The sequence below is a fragment of the Gymnoscopelus microlampas genome, assembly GCF_963454915.1.
Source record: "Gymnoscopelus microlampas genome assembly, chromosome: 1".
In the NCBI taxonomy this organism is placed as follows: domain Eukaryota; kingdom Metazoa; phylum Chordata; class Actinopteri; order Myctophiformes; family Myctophidae; genus Gymnoscopelus; species Gymnoscopelus microlampas.
In genome coordinates, this window is record NC_139962.1 from 58145012 (window position 1) to 58169049 (window position 24038).

The 24038-nt window shown below is 41.0% G+C and overlaps 1 protein-coding gene across 1 annotated transcript in view; it reads right to left on the bottom strand.

Annotated features, from left to right (window-relative positions):
• Nucleotides 1–2735: 2735 nt before the first annotated feature.
• The window catches only part of aqp9b (aquaporin 9b), a 29929-nt gene continuing 8626 nt past the window's right edge, over nt 2736–24038 (bottom strand). Inside the window, exons 3-6 of the mRNA XM_084053098.1 lie at nt 17240–17377; nt 16742–16854; nt 12795–13012; nt 2736–3191 (exon numbers count right to left, since the gene is read on the bottom strand). Of these exons, the coding sequence (XP_083909224.1) occupies nt 3029–3191; nt 12795–13012; nt 16742–16854; nt 17240–17377 (632 nt within the window). The 3' untranslated portion in view covers nt 2736–3028. The remainder of the gene's footprint in view (nt 3192–12794; nt 13013–16741; nt 16855–17239; nt 17378–24038) is intronic.

Consider the following 24038-nt stretch of genomic DNA (forward strand, 5'->3'; position numbering starts at 1 on the left):
GCAGTAAACAAATTGAACAGTGGGGTGAAATACTGCCTTTCTCAGTGGTATACAATAGATATATATACTACATCTCTTTAGCCATTACTCCATGCTGAGTAATTACATGTTATACAGTTACAGACTTTCACACTCATGCCATTGTGAAAATATGATAATACAGAAACACACGCTTAAAAAAAAAAAAGAAGATATTTCATCTCTGTACTTGTTTAAAGTTCTATATGTTCAGACTGCACACATGGCATGAGGCTCAAACCATCATTAATCATAGCTCTAAATTGTTTTTTTTTTCATACACCATTTCCATTGGCTGTGCCTGTGGTAAGGCTGCCATTAGGTCATTCAATGATGATGTAAGTCGATAGCCAAATCAAATACGATAAAAAAGTAGACCTTTATTGAACCAGCTGCCGGGGTATATTCAGCTGAGCTTCACTCAGCTGATGGCCGTACATCCTGGACGTATAGCCGGAGGGTGGACCGGTGACCAATGTGACTGACTGACTGACTGACTGACTGACTGACTCCCCATTGAAACACACATGTGCAACTATCAATTGAATTCTATCAAATCAGAAGCATAGGGCCCTGCGGACATTTAATGCCATATTTCGTGATTCTTTTTCCCAATGATGTCACTAAAAGTCCCTTTTATTGGGATATTTATATTATAGCCCTTTTGCCTCCATATACCTCCATTATTATAGGTATTAACTACTACTACCAGTTATAAAATTGATGCGTGAAAAGTCACCTTTATTTAGATGATTAATTTCCCTGATGAATTTGCATAAAGTAAGTTACTTTCCATGTCACAGTGCCATGTATGTGTACTGAACAGCAGATTGATCTGAAATAATAAGCATATAAAATAACCTGTAGGGTCCTTTAAGGCCAACATTTGGCCTGATTGTATTAAAATATAAAAGCAAGAGAAAGTTTGCATTTCAGAGCATCAGGTATGCTGATGAATTGCTCTGCGGGGGAAGCACGTCACACATTTGTGACTGTTATAATCAACAAATTAAAAACCGAAGAGGAAATGCACTGAAGATACTATCCAGAAGTTTCCTAGGGCGTTGTGGGCATCACTTCCTGTCGATTTGATCCCTGATTCCAATATCAAATCGACAGGAAGTGATGCCCACAGCGCCCTAGGAAACTTGTGGATAGTAAATGAAAGCGTAATGCTCGTGCTAAATTCCTACATTCTCAAGATTGTCAGCAGCTGTTTTTATGTCAGTGATTTTGACAGAGACAGAAGAAGAAGAAAAATAATTCAAACTTGGCAAATACAGTATGTCTAGCAACAACAGCAAAATACTCCACTCAGGAAATAGGATACTACAAAAATACTTCTCTCTGTTTTTGCTTTGATGGAATTATAGAAAGTGCCTGAGTTCTCTTGCACAGTTAAAATAGTCTATAAACAGGCTTTATAGTGTGATACTTGAGGGTGTCTGGTGTACAAGTCCAAAAACCGAAAAGTTGAAAAAAAACCACCTTTGACATTGTGTTACAAAAGCATTTTGTGCCGCTTTTAGAAATGACTACAAAATTAAAGTGTACATCTATTTACGTCAATACGTTTCACCATTAGAATACCTTCAGTGATATACATCTTGTAATAAAGCTAATATTAAATGTAAATTACGAAACCTTTTATGTGAAATGTTGTGCCTGTCGAAGGTAAAAAAGAGAAAGCTGCCATGCTCTTATGCGTAATCTATACTCCGTTGTAGGACGGTGTCACGATAGGCTCTATGCACAGCAGCCATATTGTAAGGAAATTGGGCCTCTTCCTTACTTCCTTCACAGGTGTTACCAATGATACTAATGAAGGCTCTGTTCCATTTAGTGTAGCACAGTGGTTCTCAAACTTTTTAATTTCAAGGACCCCCATAACTCTGAGAGTGTACAAATGGAGTGTACAAACATACCTTACGGGTCCATTTGGTTCCATTTGTACACTCTCAGAGTTACACACCCGTAAGCGGCCATTTGGAACCCCCTCAAGGAACCATGAGAATGGAACAGAGCCTTCATTAGTATTATTGGTAACACCTGTTAAGGCAGTAAGAAGAGGCCCGATTTATTTCCAATATGGCTGCTGTGCAACGAAAATCGTCTTTTTTTCAGTGAGCGACACCACTGTGTGTTGAAGTACGTAAGTAAGTAAGTACCTAAGCCTGATTCATACTTAGTCGCGCGACGGGAATAGCCGACCTTACAACTTCCGCGTTGTGAGCAAGGCTATGATAGAAGAAGGTAGGGTCAGTCCAGGCGCCATTGACGTGCATTGGGAGGCAAAACTGGATCCGGAAGTTCTGTGAAATACATCACAGTCAATGAGAGCCGGTTGGACCAGCTTGTGAACAAACGCTATTTCTGAACGATTGGGACCTTTGTCAGTTAATCGGTTCAGGAATATAAAAGAAGACATATCACAGGTTGTTTTCCAATCACTCGTTTTTTGATGTGCAGTTTGTGTGTATAATTTTATCGAAGCATCTAAACTGCGCCATGTATCGTTTCTGGCTCGGCAGCATCGCGGGATTTGGTCAATGATGACAGCTTCGCGATATTTTGGCACGATCAGAAACATACTTTGTGCTCTTTAGATAGCTCAATAAATGTCCAGTATACAGTGTACACATCGAAAAGCAACACAGCAGAAAACAATGTGTGATATTTCTTCTTTTATTTTCCTGGACTGAGTATTTTACAAAAGGTCTCAGTCGTTCAGAGATAGTGTTTGTTCGTGAGCTGGCCCACCTGGCCCTCATTGACTCAATGTATTCCACGGCAGCGGTTTGCCTCCCAGGGCAACGAATCTGCCGGCTGGAATTGCTGGATAGCGAAAATGACCTAGATGACTGTACCTTCTTTTTAATGACCTTGATTGTGAGCTTACGTCTGCTGTTCTCGGCCGCTCTCGGGTGCGCGACAGACAGACACCGTCGTGCGACGGAGCATAAATCAGGGGCTTAAATCAGGCTTTATTGCTCTGGCAGCCCTTTGTTCTTTAACTCATCGTAACCATTTCGTATTTATCCTTGACGTTGTTCTCCTCCTGTTTCTCAGGCTCCGCGTGGTGCAGCTCAATGAAGAGATAGTAGATAGCGGCCCCCACCACTCCTCCCACCATGGGACCTGCTACAGGGATCCACCACCAGCACTGTCCGGCCCTGGAGACACAAGAGCACACACATACGTATACGTTGATTCAGTTACTTAATGCTTATCAGTGGTGGAAAACGTACTCAAATGTTTTACTTAAGTAAACGTATCAATACTGCAATGTAGAAGTACTCTGTTATTAGTAAAAGTCCGGAATTAACACATTGCCTGCCAGAGTTTTTTCAGATTTTTTGCTGTTGTCTGCCAGGGTTTTGCCATGATTTTGGTACCTGTTCGCGTAGCCACAGATTTTTTTCCTCCAGTATGATTGATCCCCAGATGGTTTCTAATCACAGATGAGATTCAGGTGTGGTTTCACAAATGTCAACGAGGTCATTTTGACCTCGTTGACATGTGTTGTTTGATGTTTCAATATAGCTCAAAACCAGTAGTTTTAAACCAAAAAACAAAGTGAATTGTTTGTCCGTTTGAATTTTAACATTGAAGTGAATGGAGCAGCAAATCTTCGAACATTTTTAGCTCCTAATCTGTTCGTAATTCGACAAGGGTTGAAATTATAAAAAAATTCAAAAAAAAAAAAAAAATGACGTATATATACGTCTTTGGGGGACAACAGCTGATAATTAAAAGACGTATATATACGTCATTGGCAGCCATTGTGTTAAAAATTTAGTTGAGTAAAAGTACAAAAGTATTGGTATCAAAATGTACTTAAAGTACCAAAAGTAAAAGTACAAAAATGTTTGAAAATAGCAGATCTGCAAGCTCACAACAAATATACTGTATATGGATGATCTAATGACATCGTCATGCAATGACATCACAAAATTGTCATCACAACAAATTTCCCTTTAAAATGAATTGTCCGTTAAACTAAATATAATCTTGCTACTTGGACCAACACGTTGACCTGCCTTCGGAAAGCTTCCTCTGTAAATTAGTTTGTCTGATCCACGTCGTGTGAAATGTTTCACTGGACAGTACATCTGAAAGGAGGACATAGGAATTCCTACCACGCGGCTGTGGTAGTCGGACACAAGCTGTACATATTTGGAGGATACAGTGACCTAAACGACAGTGATCAGATTGAAGTCCACGTCTTCAACACTGTGTCTTTGTGCTGGATGAAGTTGCCCGTAGTGACAAATGGAAGAGGAGAACGTCCTGTTGAGGTTCCTAACATGTGCTACAACCACACAGCTGTTCTTATAGAAGATTTGTTGTATATCTGGGGAGGTCGTCCTTACTGCAACACTATTTATACATTTGATGTCGACACCAACAGATGGTTCAATCCCAAGGTTTCTGGAACTGTTCCAGAGGCGAGGGAGTGCCACTCAGCCTGTGTCTTGGGGAAGGTCATTTTTATCTATGGAGGACAAACCCAGCTGACTGGACACACTAATGACATCTATAAATTGGACACCACCACAATGGTCTGGTCTTTAATTAACACCAGAGGCACTTCACCACCTGCTTCATCAAGTCACTCTGCCACCATCATCGGGACAAAGATGTTTGTATTTGGGGGCATTGGAGGGCAACACGAGTACAACAACATCAGAGTGTTTGAAACCGAGACCAACCGCTGGATGAGCACACCTTCTGCACTTCCAGAAGGACGCTGGGGTCATTCAGCGTTTGCCTACAAGGGAGAGCTGTACATATTTGGTGGCTTTGGCACAAACCAAGACTTCAGTGCTATGTGGAGATTCAATTCAGAAACCTTCTCCTGGACGAAGATTGAGCCCAAGGGGAAAGGCCCCTGTTCAAGGATGTGTAGAATGGGTTGTTGCATGGTGGGAGATCGTGTCATGATATTTGGAGGATGCTACATACCTGATGAGCTGTACATCTTAGACTTTAGTCCTAGTATGAAGACATTATGCAAGCTAGCAGTTATTCAGTACAATCTGGAACAGTCTGAACTCCCACACAACATCAGGTGGGAACTCGGAGTCATGAAATACCAACAAAAATAGATAAAACAAAGAAAAAGTGCTCCTCGGAGCACAGGTCTCCGCCAGGTCAGGTAGGTTGTTGTGGCCTCCTGGTGGCGCTATAATAGGCCAATGTGAAAAGGGTGGCATTTCTTCCTCGGCCTAGTGGGAATGTGCGTGCAAAATTTCACGGAAATTGCACGCTGCATTCATGATTTGAGGCATTTTGTTCAAAATGGACCAATCCTGCAAACTTTGGAAGTCAATAGGGCAGGCAATCAGGATGGAATATGGGAAATCGGACAGATCCGTGTTGATCACATGACTATATAGATACTGTGTACCGATTTGCGTGATGAAAATCTGTAGGAGTAATATAAAAAATCACACCCTGTGTGAAGGTAGCGGCGCCTTTGATACATTTTGTCATCGATATGTGTTTATAATGTGTCTATAGCCACGTGTCACGTGAAGCTTGACCAATCAGAACGTTGACGCACACGGACAAAGTCAGGTATAGAGCAGGATCCGCTCTATACCTAAAGGTATAGAGCGGCTAGCGCCGCTAAAAATCACACCCTGTGTGAAGTGAGTGGTGCCTTGCTTAGCTTGGCTAACATGTTCAATCAGCCAAGCTAACATGTCCAATGTTAGCTTGGCTGATGGCACTGATGTCACTTTGAAACATGTAAACAATGTTTCAAAGTGACACACCTATTTATAGGGCTCCATTTCGTCATGCGTCTCGCTAGCCAAGCAAAGCACACCCTTTCAACATATTGTCACGTGTCACGTGATGCTTGACCAATGTTAGCTTGGTGGACACACGGACATACAGACATACGGACACACAGACAAAGCCACGTATAGGAGTGGTTGCCTTCGGCACCACTCAAAAAATGGGTTTTGCAAAAATTGGCCTCCTGGTGGCGCTACAACAAGCCAATCTGAAACATTTGGGGCAGAGGTTCTGAATTGGCATCCAGGGAGTGTGTGTGCACAGTTTCGCAACAACCGGGCCAACGGTGCTGGAGATTAGCTGCTCGCAGACAGAAGGACGGACGGACGGACGGGGTGCAAAACATACTCTCTCGCCATGCCTTCCGGCCTGGCGGAGACAATAACCAAGAGAATGACTATTTAACATGAACTAGATTAAATCAGGAAAAAAAATGGGTAGAGCAGTACATTATGTCCAGAAATAATATAATAATAATAATAATAATAAGGGTAATAATAATAATAATAATAATAATAATAATAATAAGGGTAATAATAATAATAATAATAATAATAATAATAATAATATAATACTCAATAATAATATCACAAGTGAATATATGCACATATATATACATATATATACATCAAATATGTATATATCAAAGGCACCACTCTCTTCACACAGGGTGTGATTTTTTTTTACATACATACATACAATGTTCCAGCAATGATATACTGTACATATTTATATATTTTATTTTTGAGTGATACGTATTGTTCTCGTTCAATCTATTTACATGTTCATACTGAATGGTCTGCCTGAGTCATTTGAGCCATTTGACTATAGTGCTAATGATGGGGATATATTCCTGTCATTAGGAAGGAGTCTATGCCACACAGCAGGCAGGGATTAGAGAGAGGCCTGCCGGTCACGGTGGCGAGTCGGCCATGATCTTTTAACGGGCGGTGAAAGGTGCCCGAGTGGACAGGAGCTGACGCACGCCTGATGCACGTGGGAAAGTAAAGCGAGTGGCTCTGAGTAGGTCATGTTTATCTCCTTCTTAAGCATCCAGGAAGTGGATGTAGACCACAGGAGGGCTGGCGGATTAGACACGTTAATCTGCAGCCACGGCTTGAGATGGATCAGGTCACACTCTCAAATGTTTCCACCTATCCACTGCTGTTGCCAGATTTTGTGAGAGAAATAAGCAGCCAGGTCTATGAAAACAAGCCCAAAAGAAGCGACTATAGGCCAACATGAGCACTTTAAAACCTATATGCAACAAGCTCACAATGAGCTTGTAGATCTGCTGTTTTCAAAAAAGATCTTGAAAAGAAAAAAAGTACCATTTCTAATTCAAATGGGGATCTGCGGAAAAATACATTAATTTGGGTTGACATTTGTTTTTTTTTCAGGATTCTTTTTCAATACTTTTTGGGGAAAAGCAGATATACAAGCTCACAATCGCAACACGTTGTGAGTAGATCGGCTATTTTCAAATTGCAGAGTGTCAGTGTAGGGTTAAAAGTGATTTTGTTGTTTATCAACACATTTAGCTGGGGACCCCCTAGAGCCCCCTTCTTTTAGACCAGGGGTTTTCAAATGGTGGTCCGTGGACCACTGTTGGTCCGTGGAGGTATTGCATGTGGTCCCTGATCATGCATTCAGTAATGTGTATGAAAGTGAAGAACTTCACAGTCCCTTGTGAAGTTCTGGATGAGTTGTCAGGCAGAATTCCCAGAGCTTACAGTAAAAGCTAAATGTATTTTACCTCTTATACTGTAACTACGTATCTCTGTGACAGTAGAATTTTCATGCTGGCATAGCTGAAGAATATGTACAGGGCAAGGTTCGAGCCATGAGACTCCACTATAGCAAATAAGAGATGGACATGGTCATGAGGACAGTTGACTCAAGTGACAGCCGTTACTGGCAAGTAGGAGGTCAAGAACTTCCACATTAAAGGGAGGAGAAGGGGAAGTGTACCGGAAAGCCTTAGTTTCACTATTAGGAAATGTGCCCATGTAATAATAGGGTGTGTCTGCTCCAGTAGCGTCCCCTGGAATTACATTTAGGGCAGGCGAGATTTTTTCTTGCGCCGCCGTTTTGTGGCCGTTTTCAAGATGTTTTGGCCATTGTCTCTGGAACGGAAGGTCCAATCTGCTCAGTTCAAAGCTTGTTGGATGCGTGACTTTGAGGACATTAAGCACGCAATGACACCTTTTCGGGTTATTTGGGTTTCCTAGGGGAGGCGAGATCTTTGTTGGGCAGGCAACCGCCTGCCCAACAAGGGGAGAGGGGAGAACCAAGGGGAGACCCTTTATGTAAGTGAAGCGGCCGGTGGGTGAGAGGAATATCTTTTTTTCTTTTCATGCAATGCATCGCTCTTTCCCTTTTGGACTTTGAGGCTTTGGGGTCCCCATCCCACTCCCAGCATCACCGCATACACCACTGCATCATGCATTACTCCCAGCAACACTGCATGCATCACTCTCAACACCATTCCCAGCGTCATGTTTTTTTAAACTGTATGGGCGTGACATGTTCATCATGAATGTAAAAGCTCAGATTATGTCTGATGTGGCATAATAGTGTATGATGTCAACCTGAGAGAAGCAAAGGCTTACATGTACATTAGAGCAGACATCTGGTGAGGTTTGTGGTGATGGTATGGAAGCTTGAGAGGGTCAATGCATTTCACACTTATTATTTGTGTTTTCATTTTTTTTCTTATTAATATTATTGTTTCTTGATATTTATATCATTTTATACCCCTCTATACAGTATGTCGGACCAATTATTCAAAAGTATATAAAACATAGCCACTAGCCTGCAAACAATACCACTGCCTGCAACATGTGTGGGTGTGATTATTTGAAACGGCAGCTTTTAGAGCGTCAGATCATTTGGTGACAACCAAGAGTATAAGGAACGATAATGGTGGACACGGTGTCAATAAAACCAAAGTAGAGCGATGCCCAATGCCAAGAAGACACGGCTCGCTCCAAAAGGAGAATAAATCTGGGGTCGGCTTTCCCCCGTTGGCGAGAATTGAAGGAGAGGTCGGAATGAGGAATGGTGCAGAGTTGGGCTGTTTTCTTGGGAAAGCAGGTCAACTTTGTGAGTTGTGTCTGAGAGCAACAAGCAGCACAATTAGGCCGACCGTAATTCAAACACCCAAACCGGGACCCTTAAATGAACGTGCATGTCCAATTTGTCCATACGTGCGCATGATAATGTACTCAAATCTAAGCACACGTTCATGCACGTGCACATGTATGCGCATTTCAATCGTGGTGAAAACCGGGACCCTTTGGTATAGTGAATATTGAAAACCAGGATATCTGAGTGTTTTAGAGACATTTGTCGGCACTCAGGACACCCAACTTGAAAGCAGGGCGATCCCAGTCAAACCGGGATGTCTGGGTCACCGTGTAATCTCAGGGGTCTTCAATGTTTTTCAGGCCAAGGACCCCTACTGAGAGAGAGCTGACGCAGGGACAGGGACACCCCCCCCCCCCCCACTACATGATGGATGTTAAATGTGTGTTTTCTCAATACTTTGAAAACTTGACCTTTGGCTCGGTACTTGGTCTTCTCTTTTTTCCCTGTACACCAAACCTGCGGCTCAATAATAGCCGATCTACGAGCTTGTAGATCTGCTATTTTCGCCTAATGTTTCCCCCAGGATAGGGTTGCGAGGGTTCAAGTGGTTAATGTAAAAAATAATAATAATAAAGTCCCTATCACACAAAGATTTGGCGGCCCCCCTGCAATAACTCTGAGGACCCGCTACGGGTCTCGGACCCCCTGTTGAAGACCCCTGCCGTATATAGACAGAATTCTACTCGGTTTACCTTTATAATCCTGTTCAAACCCATAATTCATAACGTGTAGAGAGACAGGAGAACAAAAGGCAGAAAGAGAGGTGACGTGCAACGCAGCTGGACTTAACCTGCGATATTGCGTGTACAGTACCATGCACTAATTACTCAGCCAACCACTGTGATTCATTTTCCTTTATGTATCAAATCCCCAGTGGTGGAAAAAGTACTCATCTTTTACTTAAGTAAAAGTATCAATACTGCAATGCAGAAATACGCTGTTCCAAGTAAAAGTCCGGAATTCAAAGTTTACTTGAGTAAAAGAGCAAACGTATTGGTATCTGTATACTTAAAGTACGAAAGTAAAAGTACTCATTATGCACAATGTCCCATTTCACACGTTTTTAAATGTATAAACATCATTTGAAAATAGCAGATCTACAAGCTCACAATGTGTCGCATGGCGACGCATTGTGAGCTTGTAGATCGGCTATTTTCAAATGGCGAAATGTATATAGGGCTGAAGTGGGTAATGTGTGTATTGTAATAATCAAAATCTACATTGTAGTAACTAAAGTTTTCAAATTATTGTAGTGGAGTAAAAGTATAATATTTGCCTCTGAGATGTAGTGGAGTAGAAGTAAAAGTACTGAAAATTAGAAATACTCCAGTAAAGTGAAAACACCTCAAAATAAGTACAGTACTTGAGTAAATGTACTTCGTTACTTTACACCACTGCAAATCACAGCACAATATTCTCAGTTCAAGTCAACCATCAGATTTTTTTGCAATTGGCTTTTTCACAAAGGCGTATGAGAATTTGTGAATAATCCGTTTGTATCGTTTCAGGGCAACTTGCATTGCTACGTAATGGCAGAACTGACTCAATTGACTCGTACATGTCTAGGGGCGACCAGGGGGCATCTGTGTTGAGTGCAGTGTTGCCAGATTCTGTGAGAGAAACAAGCAACCAGGTCTAGGAAAACCAGCCCAAAAGAAGCGCCTATGGGCCACATGAGCACTTTAACATAAACATCAGCTATTTGAAAATAGCAGATCTACAAGCTTACAACGCGTCGCATCGCGACGCGTTGTAAGCTTGTAGATCGGCTATTTTCAACTAAAATCATGTGGGGAAATTATAATAAGCAGATCTGGCAACCCTGGTTGAGTGGAGGGCCGGGAAGACAGAGAGAAAAAAAGAGACCGCCTCGAGTGAGGGAATCCACACACACACGTGTGCCATTTCAGTTGGAAGCTATTGCATTATTTAATTTCCATGTACATAGAATCCCACTCCGTTCACTTTCACGCATCCCCAGAGCTTGTCTTTTTCTTCTCCCCAAAATGCAGAAGAGAAACACGTGGTTATTGAAAAATTGATTGAGTTCTAGTGAGGAGAGCAGCAGAGAATGGAGCCTGCTCCGATCCTGGAGGGATAGTGCCTGATTTATCCCATTGAAACCGGGAAAGAATCTGTGTCATTTTAGATTTTAGCGTTGGCTATTCAAAAATAGCAGATGTACAAGCTCGCAGCGCGTCACTTCGTGCCACGCTGCGAGGTTGTACATCTGCTATTTTTGAACGTTTTTGAAAAATATTTGAAAAAAAAAAGATCAAAAGGGTTTGATAATCTTTGAATAATTTAGAAATTTGAATAATTTCAAATTGTTTAACACAAATCTTCTCTTCTGGGGGTCCCTGGAACAAAACCTTTTCAGATGGGGGGTCTGCGACCAAATATATATCAATTTGGGGATCCTTGCAAAAAGTTTGAGAACTACTAATTTAGAAGGCTTTGTAGAACCGGCCGCAGGTTTTAATGGGTTATATAGTTGAACTGCGGTTTTACACATCAAAAATAATGCTACATGCATCACTATCTACAAGCTGATAACCAACTTGTAGATTTTCGGTGCACAACACTGGCATGCAACTAAGCATACCCCCCCCCCCCCCATTTAGAAAGAGGCCACGCAGCCAGTGGTGTAAAGTAACTAAGTACATTTACTCAAGTACTGTACTTAAGTACAATTTTGAGTTTTTATTTGTTTTTACTTTACTGGAGTATTTCCAATTTTCAGTACTTTTACTTTTACTTCATTACATCTCAGAGGCAAATATTGCACTTTTACTCCACTACAGTTATTTGAAAACTTTAGTTACTTTGTAGATTTAGATTATTATTACAAAACACACATTAACCACTTCAGCCCTACATTTCGGCCATTTGAAAATAGCCGATCTACAAGCTCACAATGCGTTGCAATTTCAAATGATTTTTACACATTTGAAAACGTGAAATGGGACATTCTGCACAATGAGTACTTTTACTTTTCGTACTTCAAGTACATTTTGATGCCAATACTTTTGTACTTTTACTCAAGTACATTTTGAATTCCGGACTTTTACTTGTAACAGAGTATTTCTATATTGCAGTATTGATACTTTTACTTAAGTAAAACACTGCACGCAGCCACTGTGATCAAGTCCCTGGGTTCTCACATTTGCACGTCTAACTGGAAGTCCCAGGCGTCTTGCTGGGAACGTGCAGAGCAGAACGTGCCTCTGCATGGAGCTACCAGGCACTTTGGCACGCTCATGGAATAGCATGCTTGTTCCACATTTCATCCCAAGCTCTCATGTCTAATTTATCGTTCTAGCTTGAAGACGATTCGTTGTTGGCGTGTGACACTGTGTTGTGCCCACGGCGTATGAATTGAGTCTCATACCAGGCCATTTCATGAATAATTCAGACCTTAATGCTAGTTTAGTTTAGGGTGTTGGTGACTGTGGAGCCTCAAAAGAAACGGTCACAAAGTACGAAAGGCAAAAATACATTCAAAATGTGTACAATGCCATGATTTTAACCACTTGATTTTTGAAGATTATGAAAATGTGAAAAATATATATAAAAGGTTTATATAAAAAAAAAAAGTATATATAAGAAGCTTTGGGACATTTTTGCAGTGCAGTGCCCAGGAAGGCTCTTTGGTACTTTAAGTACATTTTGATACCAATACTTTCGTACTTTTACTCAAGCACATTTTGAATTCCAGACTTTTACTTGTAACAGTACTTCTACATTGCAGTAGTGATACTTTTGATACTAATGACGGGGAGAAAAGGAGGTAAAAAAAAAAGACAAATAAATGGCATTACGTGAATACTTCCGTTCCCCATCCAGCCACGAAAGTGAACAGCCTCGGCCCCAGGTCTCGTGCGGGGTTGATGGGGTAGCCACAGTTCAGGCCCATGGACACTCCGATGGCCATGATGATCAGACCGATGCACAGAGGCTCCATGCCCCTCGGAGCTCCTATGTTCTTCCCGTCGGTGATGGCCAGGATGCACAGGACCAGGGCACCGGTTCCTATTACCTGCGTATAGGGGAAAACCGCATTGGTGAGTTCAGCGTAAAAGAGCAGGACTTCTGCACTCCTGACAGATGAGTTAGATCAGTGGTTCTCAACCTTTTCAGGACGCGACCCCCCAAAATAATCATATTTGAACTGCGGACCCCCCAAGACAATCAAATTTCAACTGCGGACCCCCCAAAATTATCACATTTGAACTGGGGACCCCCACCCTGACAAGCACTTGGAATTGTGTAGGAATTGAGAAATTAGCATGCATTTAATTTGACTCCACAGTTCCACAGATGAATATTTCGAAAATGGCCGATATACAAGCTCTTCTAGATCGGCTGTTTTCGAAATGTTTGCCTCTTTTTTATAGTATAGTTTGTTGATTACTTTTGATGCAGTAGTGGTCTTTTTCTTTTAGGTATTAAAAAGGTCTTAAAAGTCCTTAAATGGTCACTTCACAGTCATCATGGGGACCCCCCCCCCAAAAAAAATAAATCATGTGTGGACCCCCTAATCAGGTTCTGATGGTCTGTGTACCCAAATCTTCTTCCTATCCCCAATAAATACATTTTTTTTAATTGCAAGGGAAGAAGCCAGCATGCTGGAGTCCTGAGTTCATGCAATTCACACATTTACCATACAAAAACGATGATGAAGGTGGAACTGCTGTTTCCATGGTCAATGTTGTTATTGTTGTTGTTTTGAGAGGATGTTTTTGTTGTGGTGACCTCTCCTCTACTCTAGTGCTTAAGCTTATTAAGGGGGCTTCCCCTTTCCCCTGGCTGACGGCTACAATAGCAGCTTTAAGGTACGTCTCCCATATGGTCCTCTGTTATGGAAACCCCACGGCCGGTCATCAGCTGCATGTGCAAAGTAACTAAGTACATTTACTCAAGTACTGTGCCGAAGTGCAATTTTGAGGTACATTGTCTTTACTTGAGTATTTAAATGCTGTGATACTTTAAACGTCTACTAACGGCAAATATCGTATCTAACTATGATTGTTTGAAAACTAAACCAGTTACTTTCTAGATTTAGATTATTACAAAACGTATATTAACCAATTAACCCCTATTTAATATTTCGGCTATTCGAAAATAGCCGATCTACAAGCTCACAAACAGATTTTAGAATTATTATTTTTTGTGGCTACTGTATACTTTTACTTAAGTAAAAAAAACGTGGTGCTTTTTCCACCATTGCATGTCATTAAAAGCATGCATTTCGGGAAATGGAAGCATATAATTCACCTATAAGTCAATTACAAATAAGCAGCTAGATTAAACAATAAGTTGTTGGTTAATAATTACATTGTGAGCTCTGCTTTGGCCCTGCGTGCCCCTCCTCCCCTCTGCAAATACAGACACACACACACACACACACACACACACACACACACACACACACACACGCGCGCGCTCTAACACGTGCATGCGTGGCTCCTGGGTATATTCATCACAGATGGTTGTTGTTGTCGTTCGTACCGCAGCACCTAACGCACTTTATGCTCCATTTACGCTCACATTCACACACACATGACGGCTTTAAGCTGCTTTCTCACATTATTATGCATCTACACCACAGTGCTTCTCAAACATGTTCCAGTCAGACAAGGACACCCAAATGGGAACGTATTTGGCTACGGAACCCCATCTGAAAATATTCCATGCCAGGGCCCCCCCAAAAGAGAAGATTTGTGTTGTTAACCCTTTAAGACCATGGGACGCATCTGTGTCACTTCTTGATTTGAGCTAAAAAGCATTATTTTACACTTTGGCTATTCAAAAATAGCAGATATACAAGCTCATAGCGCGGCACCGAGTGCCGCGCTATGAACTTGTAGATCTGCTATTTTTGAAAAATCGTGAAAATGTGTGCACAATCTTTTAATATATATTGTTTTAAAGCAAACATTTGTAACTCAAATCTTTGTTTCTGGGGGTCCCTGGAACAAAATATTTTGAGATGGGGGTCCTTGGCCAAGTACATATACATTTTGGGGGTTCTTGACATGAAAAGGTTTGAGAACCACTGACATAGTAACATAAGTTTTTTCAAAAAACTGTTTTTAGAAGACATTCTAAAAACAAACATTTTGTAGAATCGGCTTCAGGTCTTAAAATGCTTCAAAATTATTCCACATTTTTCAACATTTTATAATTTTTAAAAATGTATGTAAAAAAAACAGCACTTCTAAAGCTCTACAAGCTCAAGCGCATTATGAGCTTGTATAATGGCTGCTTTTGAATAGCTGATGTACTGTATAAGAAATAAGGTTAATATTGTTCAACTGCTCCTGATGTTTTGCCGGGGACCGCCTGGAATCCCCTCAAGGACCCCCTGGAGGTCCCCGGACCCCACTTTGAGAACCACTGATCGACACGCGTCATCATGAACACAAACACAAAAGCGCATCTCTGACGCACATGGCTGAATGTCATCGATCAATATTTCACAAAAGGTGCAGGAGAATCACCATTACTCTCTTGGAAGCATATTCCTCATTATTAATCCATTTAGACCGGGAACGCAACTGTGGCATTTTAAGATCTATTTGGCTATTTTTGAAAAATCATGATTTTTTTTTTGGCAAATCTTTTAATGTATATATATTTAAAGCGATCATTTGTAACTCAAATCTTTGCTTCTGGGGATCTCTGGAACAACATATTTTGAGATATTTTTGTTTTTTATATTTTAAAAAATATATATTTTTAAGATTTTTCATATTTTTTATGTTTAAAAAAAAAGGATTTAGAAAACATTTTTAGATTCGGCCTTAGGTCTTAATGGGTTAAAATAATGAATTGCTTTGTAATAGTTTGCTTTAATCATATCCAGCGGCAATTAAGAGTGTCACCCATGTTACTGTGATGTAATGTGATCATGTGACATGAATAAAGTTTGAGTCTGATTCTGGGCTTGTTTCACTTTCATGTACATGAGTCCATGATGGACTCATGGCAGCATCTTGTTTTGGGATTAACCCATTAAGACCTGAGGTTGATTAAAAAAAAATCCTTCTAAATCAGTTCACTTCACTTTCAAGATTTTTCAAAAATGTAAAAAAGAATACCAGATTTACAAGCTCGCAGCATTTAGCCAATGCTAAAATCTAAAATGACACAGATGCTTTCCCGGTTTTAATGGATTATATTGTCCACTCACATACTGATGTTTCATTTCAGGGGAACATGACACACAGTAGCAGTGTCTATTAGGATATCGTTGCTGTCAGGCAGAAAGTTGTAATTCCATTTTTCATCTTTTTTCGTCTTTTTTTCGTTTTCGTAAATGAACGCCCTACTTGATCATACTACAGCGTCACACAAAAGCATCAAAAGTAGCAGATCTACAAGCTCGAAACGCGGCGCGAAGCGACGCGTTTCGAGCTTGTAGATCTGCTACTTTTGCTATTTATAAATTTGAATCGGACACATGAGGTTTCCACCCAACAGAGACGATTATGTGCTATTTTTGCTTTTTATGAAAATATTTTTATGCCTATGACAAAATGCCCAAAACGTGAACACCAGGTTGAAAGTGGTTTAGTCTGTCTGTGGGTTTTATAAATATTGAACCTATGAAAAGTTTTAACAATAACTCAGGCTAAATATAATCTATTGGAACACAGAAATTTTTTTTTCCCCTTTGGCTGGAAAGGAACATTTTTGGACGTTCAAGATCTCCACCCGAGAGTGACAATATAAAGCACCACAAATGTGACAACGTCCACCTTACCTGATCTACAAATCCGTTTATGACCGACAGATGTTTGGCAGGATACGACGCAAATATGCCGGCTGTGCCACCAGTGACATTAAACTGTCCACCGGTGAACTCCATCAAAGCATCTGTGGGAAAAGACACAGATTATAGGATTTGCCATGTAACATTATACAGTACGTCGATGCGAGCATGATTTACGATACCGTCTTTATGTAATCCTACCATCTGCATATGTTCAGCGGTGGACAAAAGTAAATACTCAAGTATTCAAAAGTACGAATTACAGAGTAATAGTGAAAATTGCAGATCTACAAGCTTGGCTATTTTCACTAAATTTGACACTTTTTTTTCGACTAAAATCTTATGATATTTAGTCAACTTAAACTAGACTAAAACAACTTTTCAGTTGACTAAAATATGACTAAAACTAAATACAATTTTATTGAAAAGACTATGACTAAAACTAAATAAAAATGTGCTGTCAAAATGAACGCTGCTATATGTACCCACCGTAATACAATCCATAGACGACACATGACCCAGCGAAGGCGCCCAGGAACTGTGCCGCCACGTAAACAGGAAACTTCTTCAGAGGTAGTTTACCCAAGACCGCCATGGCCAGCGAGACCGCAGGGTTCACGTGGGCTCCTGGAACAGAGTGGAGAAATTCATTTATTTGAACCACTTTCAGAATGTCATTATTATGCAAAAATGTTTCAAATCGTCAAAACATTTCTATTCGATTTTTTTCATAATTGAGAGCCCGTAGAGCGGCTGTTTTCAGCTGAAGTACAATATATCGTTGCTTTGATTGATTGATTGATTGATTGATTGATTGATTGAAATTTTTATTAGGCAAAAGAATGTAAAACAACACAGTTACATTTATAATACTTTTGTCTAAAAGGTCCGGCTAAAAAAGTCCTTGCGGACTTGTTTCCGTTGAGGTCCTTGAATTAATTTCATAGACATATATAGCAACCAAACAGTTCAAAAATCAACATAAAAATACTGCTGTTGGCCAGAAACCTCTTACTGCAGTGGTTCTCAAACTTTTTAATGTCAAGGACCACCCAAAATGCCATGTATTTGGCTGCCGACCCCCATCTCAAAATATTTTGTTCCAGGGACCCCCAGAAGCAAAGATTTGAGTTACAAATGTTGGCTTTATAAGAATATGTATTCAAAGGTTTGAACACATTTTCACGACTTAAGTGATTAAAGTGCGTTTAATATGACAACATGCTCTGTAGCATAGGGTGGGAAAAAAAGACAAGACGGGATGAAATGAAATGAGATAAAAATAGAACTACGCCGGAAGCCTTAAGCCAAATGGGTCACTATGAGCATTAATTAAATCATGTCCGGAAAGATCTAGTTGGTGGTAAGCTTAGCTAGGTTTCAGTGGATCATGCAAGATCCCTGACATCTGGCCCATTTAATGCTAATATAAGTTCACTGGCAATCTGATAAATATAGGTTGTTGAGTCTTGAACTATAGTTTGTTATTCATAATGGCACAGTGCTATGTTAGAACTATAGGGTTCCCGACCGTTCCCTTGAAATACAGATTTTTTTATTTGGAAACTAAAAGACGTGTACCTTATTGAACTGATAAGGGACACACTTTGTTCCTTTTTTTGGGGAACCAATCAATGACACACATCTTACAAGTTCACACGGTAACAGGAAGACTCGCCCCGAAACACGCTCGCCCCCATTGTTTTTTTTTTTGCTAAAAAAAAACATTCTTGTAAGAGTCTTGTATTTGTTTTACTGAGGTTAAGCTAAGGAATAAGGTTAGGGTTTGGCACTGTTTTACTGAGGTTACGTTTAGGAATAAGGTTAGATTAGGCATAGTTTACTGAGGTTACGCTTAGGAATACCAGGTGGGGACCGCTCCGAAGTCACCGGATTTGCCCTGGGGGGCGACTGTGTTTTGGGGCGAGCGTTTTGGTATTCGTTCAAATAGCTCACATACATGTCGTCTCTGTCGAGTGGAGACCTCATATGTCCAAAACTTTTACATATCCTGAAATCGCTTTTCTTGTAGCAGATCTACAAGCCGAAACGCGCCACTTCTTTGCACCTCGTTTCGAGCTTGTGGATCTTTCGGTGCCTTTGTGTGACGCTGTAGTATGATCGAGTAGGCCGTTAATTTACGGCAAGAAAACACACAAAGTTACAATATGGAGATGATAGGTTTCTGCCCGACAGCAACGATGTACAATAATACAGGTTGTTAACTTGTTACCCCTCTAGCCTCACAGTTGTGAGTTTGTAGATCTGATATTTTTTTGGCTAACGTTCCCCGACAGCATTATGGACGCTGGGGTCCGTTCAAGTGATTACCTTCACTGGCACAAACGGATAAAAATAGGTTTTGAACTAGTGCGTTATTCATATTAATGACATGGCGCTAATATAACCCTGGAACACATCATCCACCCCAAAACGTTTGGTGGTTGCGGGACTGACACACACAGTAACGACACCACTGTGGGTGGGGAGGCTCTGGCTCTCTAATCTCACCATCCTGTTCTCCCAAAACGCCACAGCCAGCCGTGAGGACCGCCTGTCTGAATTGCACCTGACATAATCTGCCTGGATCTGCTTAACCCATTAAAGACCGGGAAAGTCATTTTTTTATTTTTATTTGGGCTATTCAAAAATAGCAGATCTACAAGCTCGTAGCGCGGCACCGAGTGCCGCGCTACGAGCTTGTAGAGCTGCTATTTTTGGGAAAACCGTGAAAATTTGAGAGAAAAAAAAGGCTTCTAAATCCTAACAGTTTCTTTTTTCGTTTTTTAACGTATGTTGCTATAATATAAGTGGTTCACAAACTTTTTCATGTCAAGGACCCCCCAAAATGATATGCATACGGCCGCGGACCCCCATCTCAAAATATGCTGTTCCAGGGACGAACCAGAAGCAAAGATTTGAGTTACAAATGTTGTGATTTGAGTTACAAAAATAGCAGATCCACAAGTGCCGCGCTATGAGCTTGTAGATCTGCTATTTTTTTTTTGACTAGCCCAAAGACATCTTAAATATGGCACAGAGATGCGTTCCCGGTTTTGAAGGGTTAAGCCACGCGTATAACAGGTCATTAGTGTGACCGTGACGCGTCACACTTAACGGTACGCTGTCAATTAAAATCTTGAGATTTGAGGTCACCGGTGGTGAAAACAAACGTTCGGGGGGCCTGCCAGGCAAAAACCTTAAGAACGCGAGGAGGGGCTTCTTCTTCTCACACCTGACCCCCCCTCTTTCTCTCCCCAGAGAGACCCACATCATCATGGCCCAGTAACGCTCATTACTCCAATACTGGATGATCATCTTCATGAGATGTCACTGAACATAGTAGAGGCGTCCCCCCACTGCTCTCTGTGGAAAACCCCAGGGTCTGAACGAGCCAGTCATGCAGCAAAGGAAGTCTTGTTCATATACTATTAACCCATTGAGACCTGAAGCCGATTCTATAATGTCTCCTAAATCTCAACAGTTTTCTGAAAAACGTATGTTTCTATATCAGTGGTGCTCAATCTTTTTCATGTCAAGGACCCCCAAAATGATATGTATTTGGCCGCGGATCCCCATCAAAATATTTTGTTCCAGGGACCCCCCAGAAGCAAAGATTTGAGTTAAAAATGTTCGCTTTAAAAATATATATATTCAAAGATTTGCACACAATTTCACGATTTTTCAAAAATAGCAAATCTACAAGCTCGTAGCGCGGCACTCGGTGCCACGCTACGAGCTTGTATATCTGCTATTTTTGAATAGCCCAAAGTGTAAAATAATGCTTTTTAGCTCAAATCTAAAAATGACACAGTTCCAGGTCTTAATAGGTTAACCTCATTCTTCTTCCTCGTAGATCTAGTTTTACATAACTCTCTCTCTCTCTCTCTCTCTCTCTCTCTCTCTCTCTCTCTCTCTCTCTCTCTCTCCATCACTAAGCACAGGCAGGCAGGGATGTGGCAAAAGCTGCATGAGTCACAATAGATACGGGAAATATGTTTCTTGAGGAATTATTTGAATATAAATGTAAATGTGTCCTGACTCTGAGATGTAACGTGTTATCGTCGCTGTTATGGGTGAAAACCTTGTATGTCCAAAACTGTTTCTTTTCAGCAAATGGAAAAAAATAATAATAACCTTTATTCCGGTGGAGCCAATTATTTAGTCACTCTTGTTAATACATTTGATTGGTTCAATATTTATAAGAAATATGCTCTAAAATATCTGCAAGCTCACAAAGCATTGCATCAAAATGCATTGTGAGCTTGTCGAACGGGCAATTTGTTGCTTCTTTTTGCACATGAAATAGCGGGAATTCATGTGTGAGAAATGGAGATACAGGGTTTCTGCTGGACAGCGACGACATACAGTAAAGAATGAGAAGCTTGTGTGTTTGTTAGTAGACACAGAGTCTGGGCTCACCCTCTGCCAACATGGTAGATTTAAAGGTTGAAGGAACATTCAATTTGGCTCACGTTTTTTAGCTCGTATGGCACAATGTTGACGCTCTCTCTCCCAGGGGGCCAGGTTTAAAAGCTCACCTCTGGAGATGCTCTTTCACTTCCCAACAGTGACGGAGATTACCGACTCATCCCCTCCTCTATACCCCAGTGGTTCTCAAACTGTGGGTCGGGATCCCCAGGGGGGTCCCAACAGGATTTTGGGGGGGGTCCCCAGATGACAGCTGACAGGATCTTGTTTAGTTGATACACTTGTTTGTTTTAGCTCTTGCTCATTTGAATTTCCTATTTGTCTCATCTGTTTATGAAAAGTAGGTAGCTGATATATTGCACTTTTACCTTAGCGCTAAGTATACTCTTACTGCTTGTTTTAGAAGAGAATGCACTTAAGACTTCTGGTGAATTTAGAAAAGAAAAAAAAGACTGGTGATTAGTAGTTTCGTTCCCTACCTATGTTGAATGAACTTATTGTAAGTCGCTTTGGATAAAAGCGTCTGCTAAGGGTGGATTCAGACTGGGTCCGATTGATTCAAACCGTTCCCGAGTACGATTGGCTTCTCCCAGCTGGCCAGCATTCAGACGCGTCACTAGGTCTCTACTAGATCGGGGGCTTAGCCCCGCAGGCAACGGGCACATGCGCGCACAAGCGTTTTTTTTCCGCAGATTTCGCGGATTTGGGTACTTTCCCCCCCGTTTTTTGTTACTTTATTTCGGTTTTAGGGTTAGGGGTAGGGTTAGGTTAGGGTGATAGATATATCATTAAAAAAATTAAAATTATTGGTGGCTTTGGGTAAAACATTGGTGGCTATAGCCACCGAAGCCCCCCCCCACAACGACGCCACTGCCAGCATTCACACTGGCCAAAATTCTTCCGTACTCGAGTACATTAAATTTAGCAGTAATGGTAAATATGTGCCTCATGGGGGCGCTGTTGACTATGGGGCTTTGGGAGATAGAGAATGTCATTCACAGAAGAAGAGTCACTTGCCGGAGTTTAGAGTGAATAATAAAGTTTGACTGTGTTCCTGACGTTGTCTTGAGTTATAATAATAACTGAAAAACAATACACAACCAAAGCAGTGTGTGCGTTGGTCTTTGAAACCTCAAAATGTAACGTCGTCTCTCGCGTCTCTGTTATTATCAATATGATCGTGACCCTTATACAGCCTACACGTTCACTACACATTTTTTGTTTTTTGTTTATGTTTTTCCACGGCTCGCGCTACTCAAACACTAGCGGGATTATTATTTCATGTCAACATTCAAGTAGAACTATCAGAAGGTATAACCCAGCTAAAATAATGTGTAGTTATGAAAAATATATAAAGGATATATGATTAGCAGTCCACTTCCTTCTCTTGGTACGGATCGATTCACACTGCAACGTTGCGTTCCCAAGTCCGCAGCAATCGGACCCAAGACCTCCCCAGGTGGTTTCGGGTACGGTACGGTGATGCGTTACGGGGAACGGTACGCTACGTTCACACTACCACAACATCTGCCATGTGGTCCGGGGTGCGCACCCGGGACCATAGTCTGAATCCGCCCTAAACGACTAATAAATGATGTAATAAAATATGTAATAATGTAATGACAGTGAAGTGACAATTTAAGGACCTTTTAAGAACATTTTAATACCTAAAAAAGAGCATTACTGCATCAAAAGTAATCAACAAACTATACTATGAAAACTGGTCAAGGATAAGGATAATTCCTTTTAACAGGTCGTTCATGAAAGTCCTTGCGGTCTTGTTTCCAATGAGAACCTGTGAGCAATTAGGGGTTAAGAGTCTTGCTCAGGGTCAAACATTGGCCAAAATGTCAAATAATAATAAAGAGGCTAAGATTGTGAAAATAGCTGATCTACAAGCTCACAACACCTCGCAGCTTGTAGATCCGCTATTTTCACAATATTTATCTGTGGGAGCCGAGTCAAACTAAATGTTATGCCTCAACTCCAACAATTCCACATGCTTGTGAGGGTGGGGGGTCCCCAGTTCAAATATGATTATTTGAACTGGGATTGGATTCCCGGCCTGGAATCCAATCCCACTGCTCTACCCAACTCCTGTACGTACTGTATATGCTGAAGTCCTTTGCATAATGAAACCCTTGATTGCTCATAAACAGGCACCATGGCTCAGCAGTCCCCTTCACGACGCCCATGACATTTAGGAAGTGATTCCTCCTCCTATCCCTGTCATTGCTGGTAAAGGAACAGTGGGGTCCTCTTGCAGTAATCCCCGAAGAATGCACCCAATAAAGTCCCCCTCTTTGGGACGTCTATAGGAAAACACTTCCAGCCTTGTAAACCACACTTAAGCCTCTGACACTTGAAAAAGCTGCCTGTCCTATAGGACGGCATAATTAACCTTTTAAGACCGGGAACGCATCTGTGTCATTTTAAGATTTCTTTGGGCTATTGAAAAATAGCAGATCTGCAAGCTCGTAGCGCGGCACCGAGTGCCGCGCTACGAGCTTGTAGATCTGCTATTTTTTTTTTAAATCGTGAAAATGTTGTGCAAATCTTTGAATATATATTTTTCTAAAGCAAACATTTTTAACTCTGTTACAACTTCTGGGGGTCCCTGGAACAACATATTTTGAGATGGGGGGGTCCATGGCCAAAATTCATATCACTTTGGGTGGTCCTTGACATGAAAAGGTTTGAGAACCACTGATTATAGCAACATCATTAAAAAAAAAAAAAAAAAAAACGATTTAGAAGACATTTATAGAATCCCCCAGAAGCAAAGATTTGAGTTACAAATGTTTGCTTAAAGAATATATATTTAAATTCAAAGATTTGCACACGTTTTCACGATTTT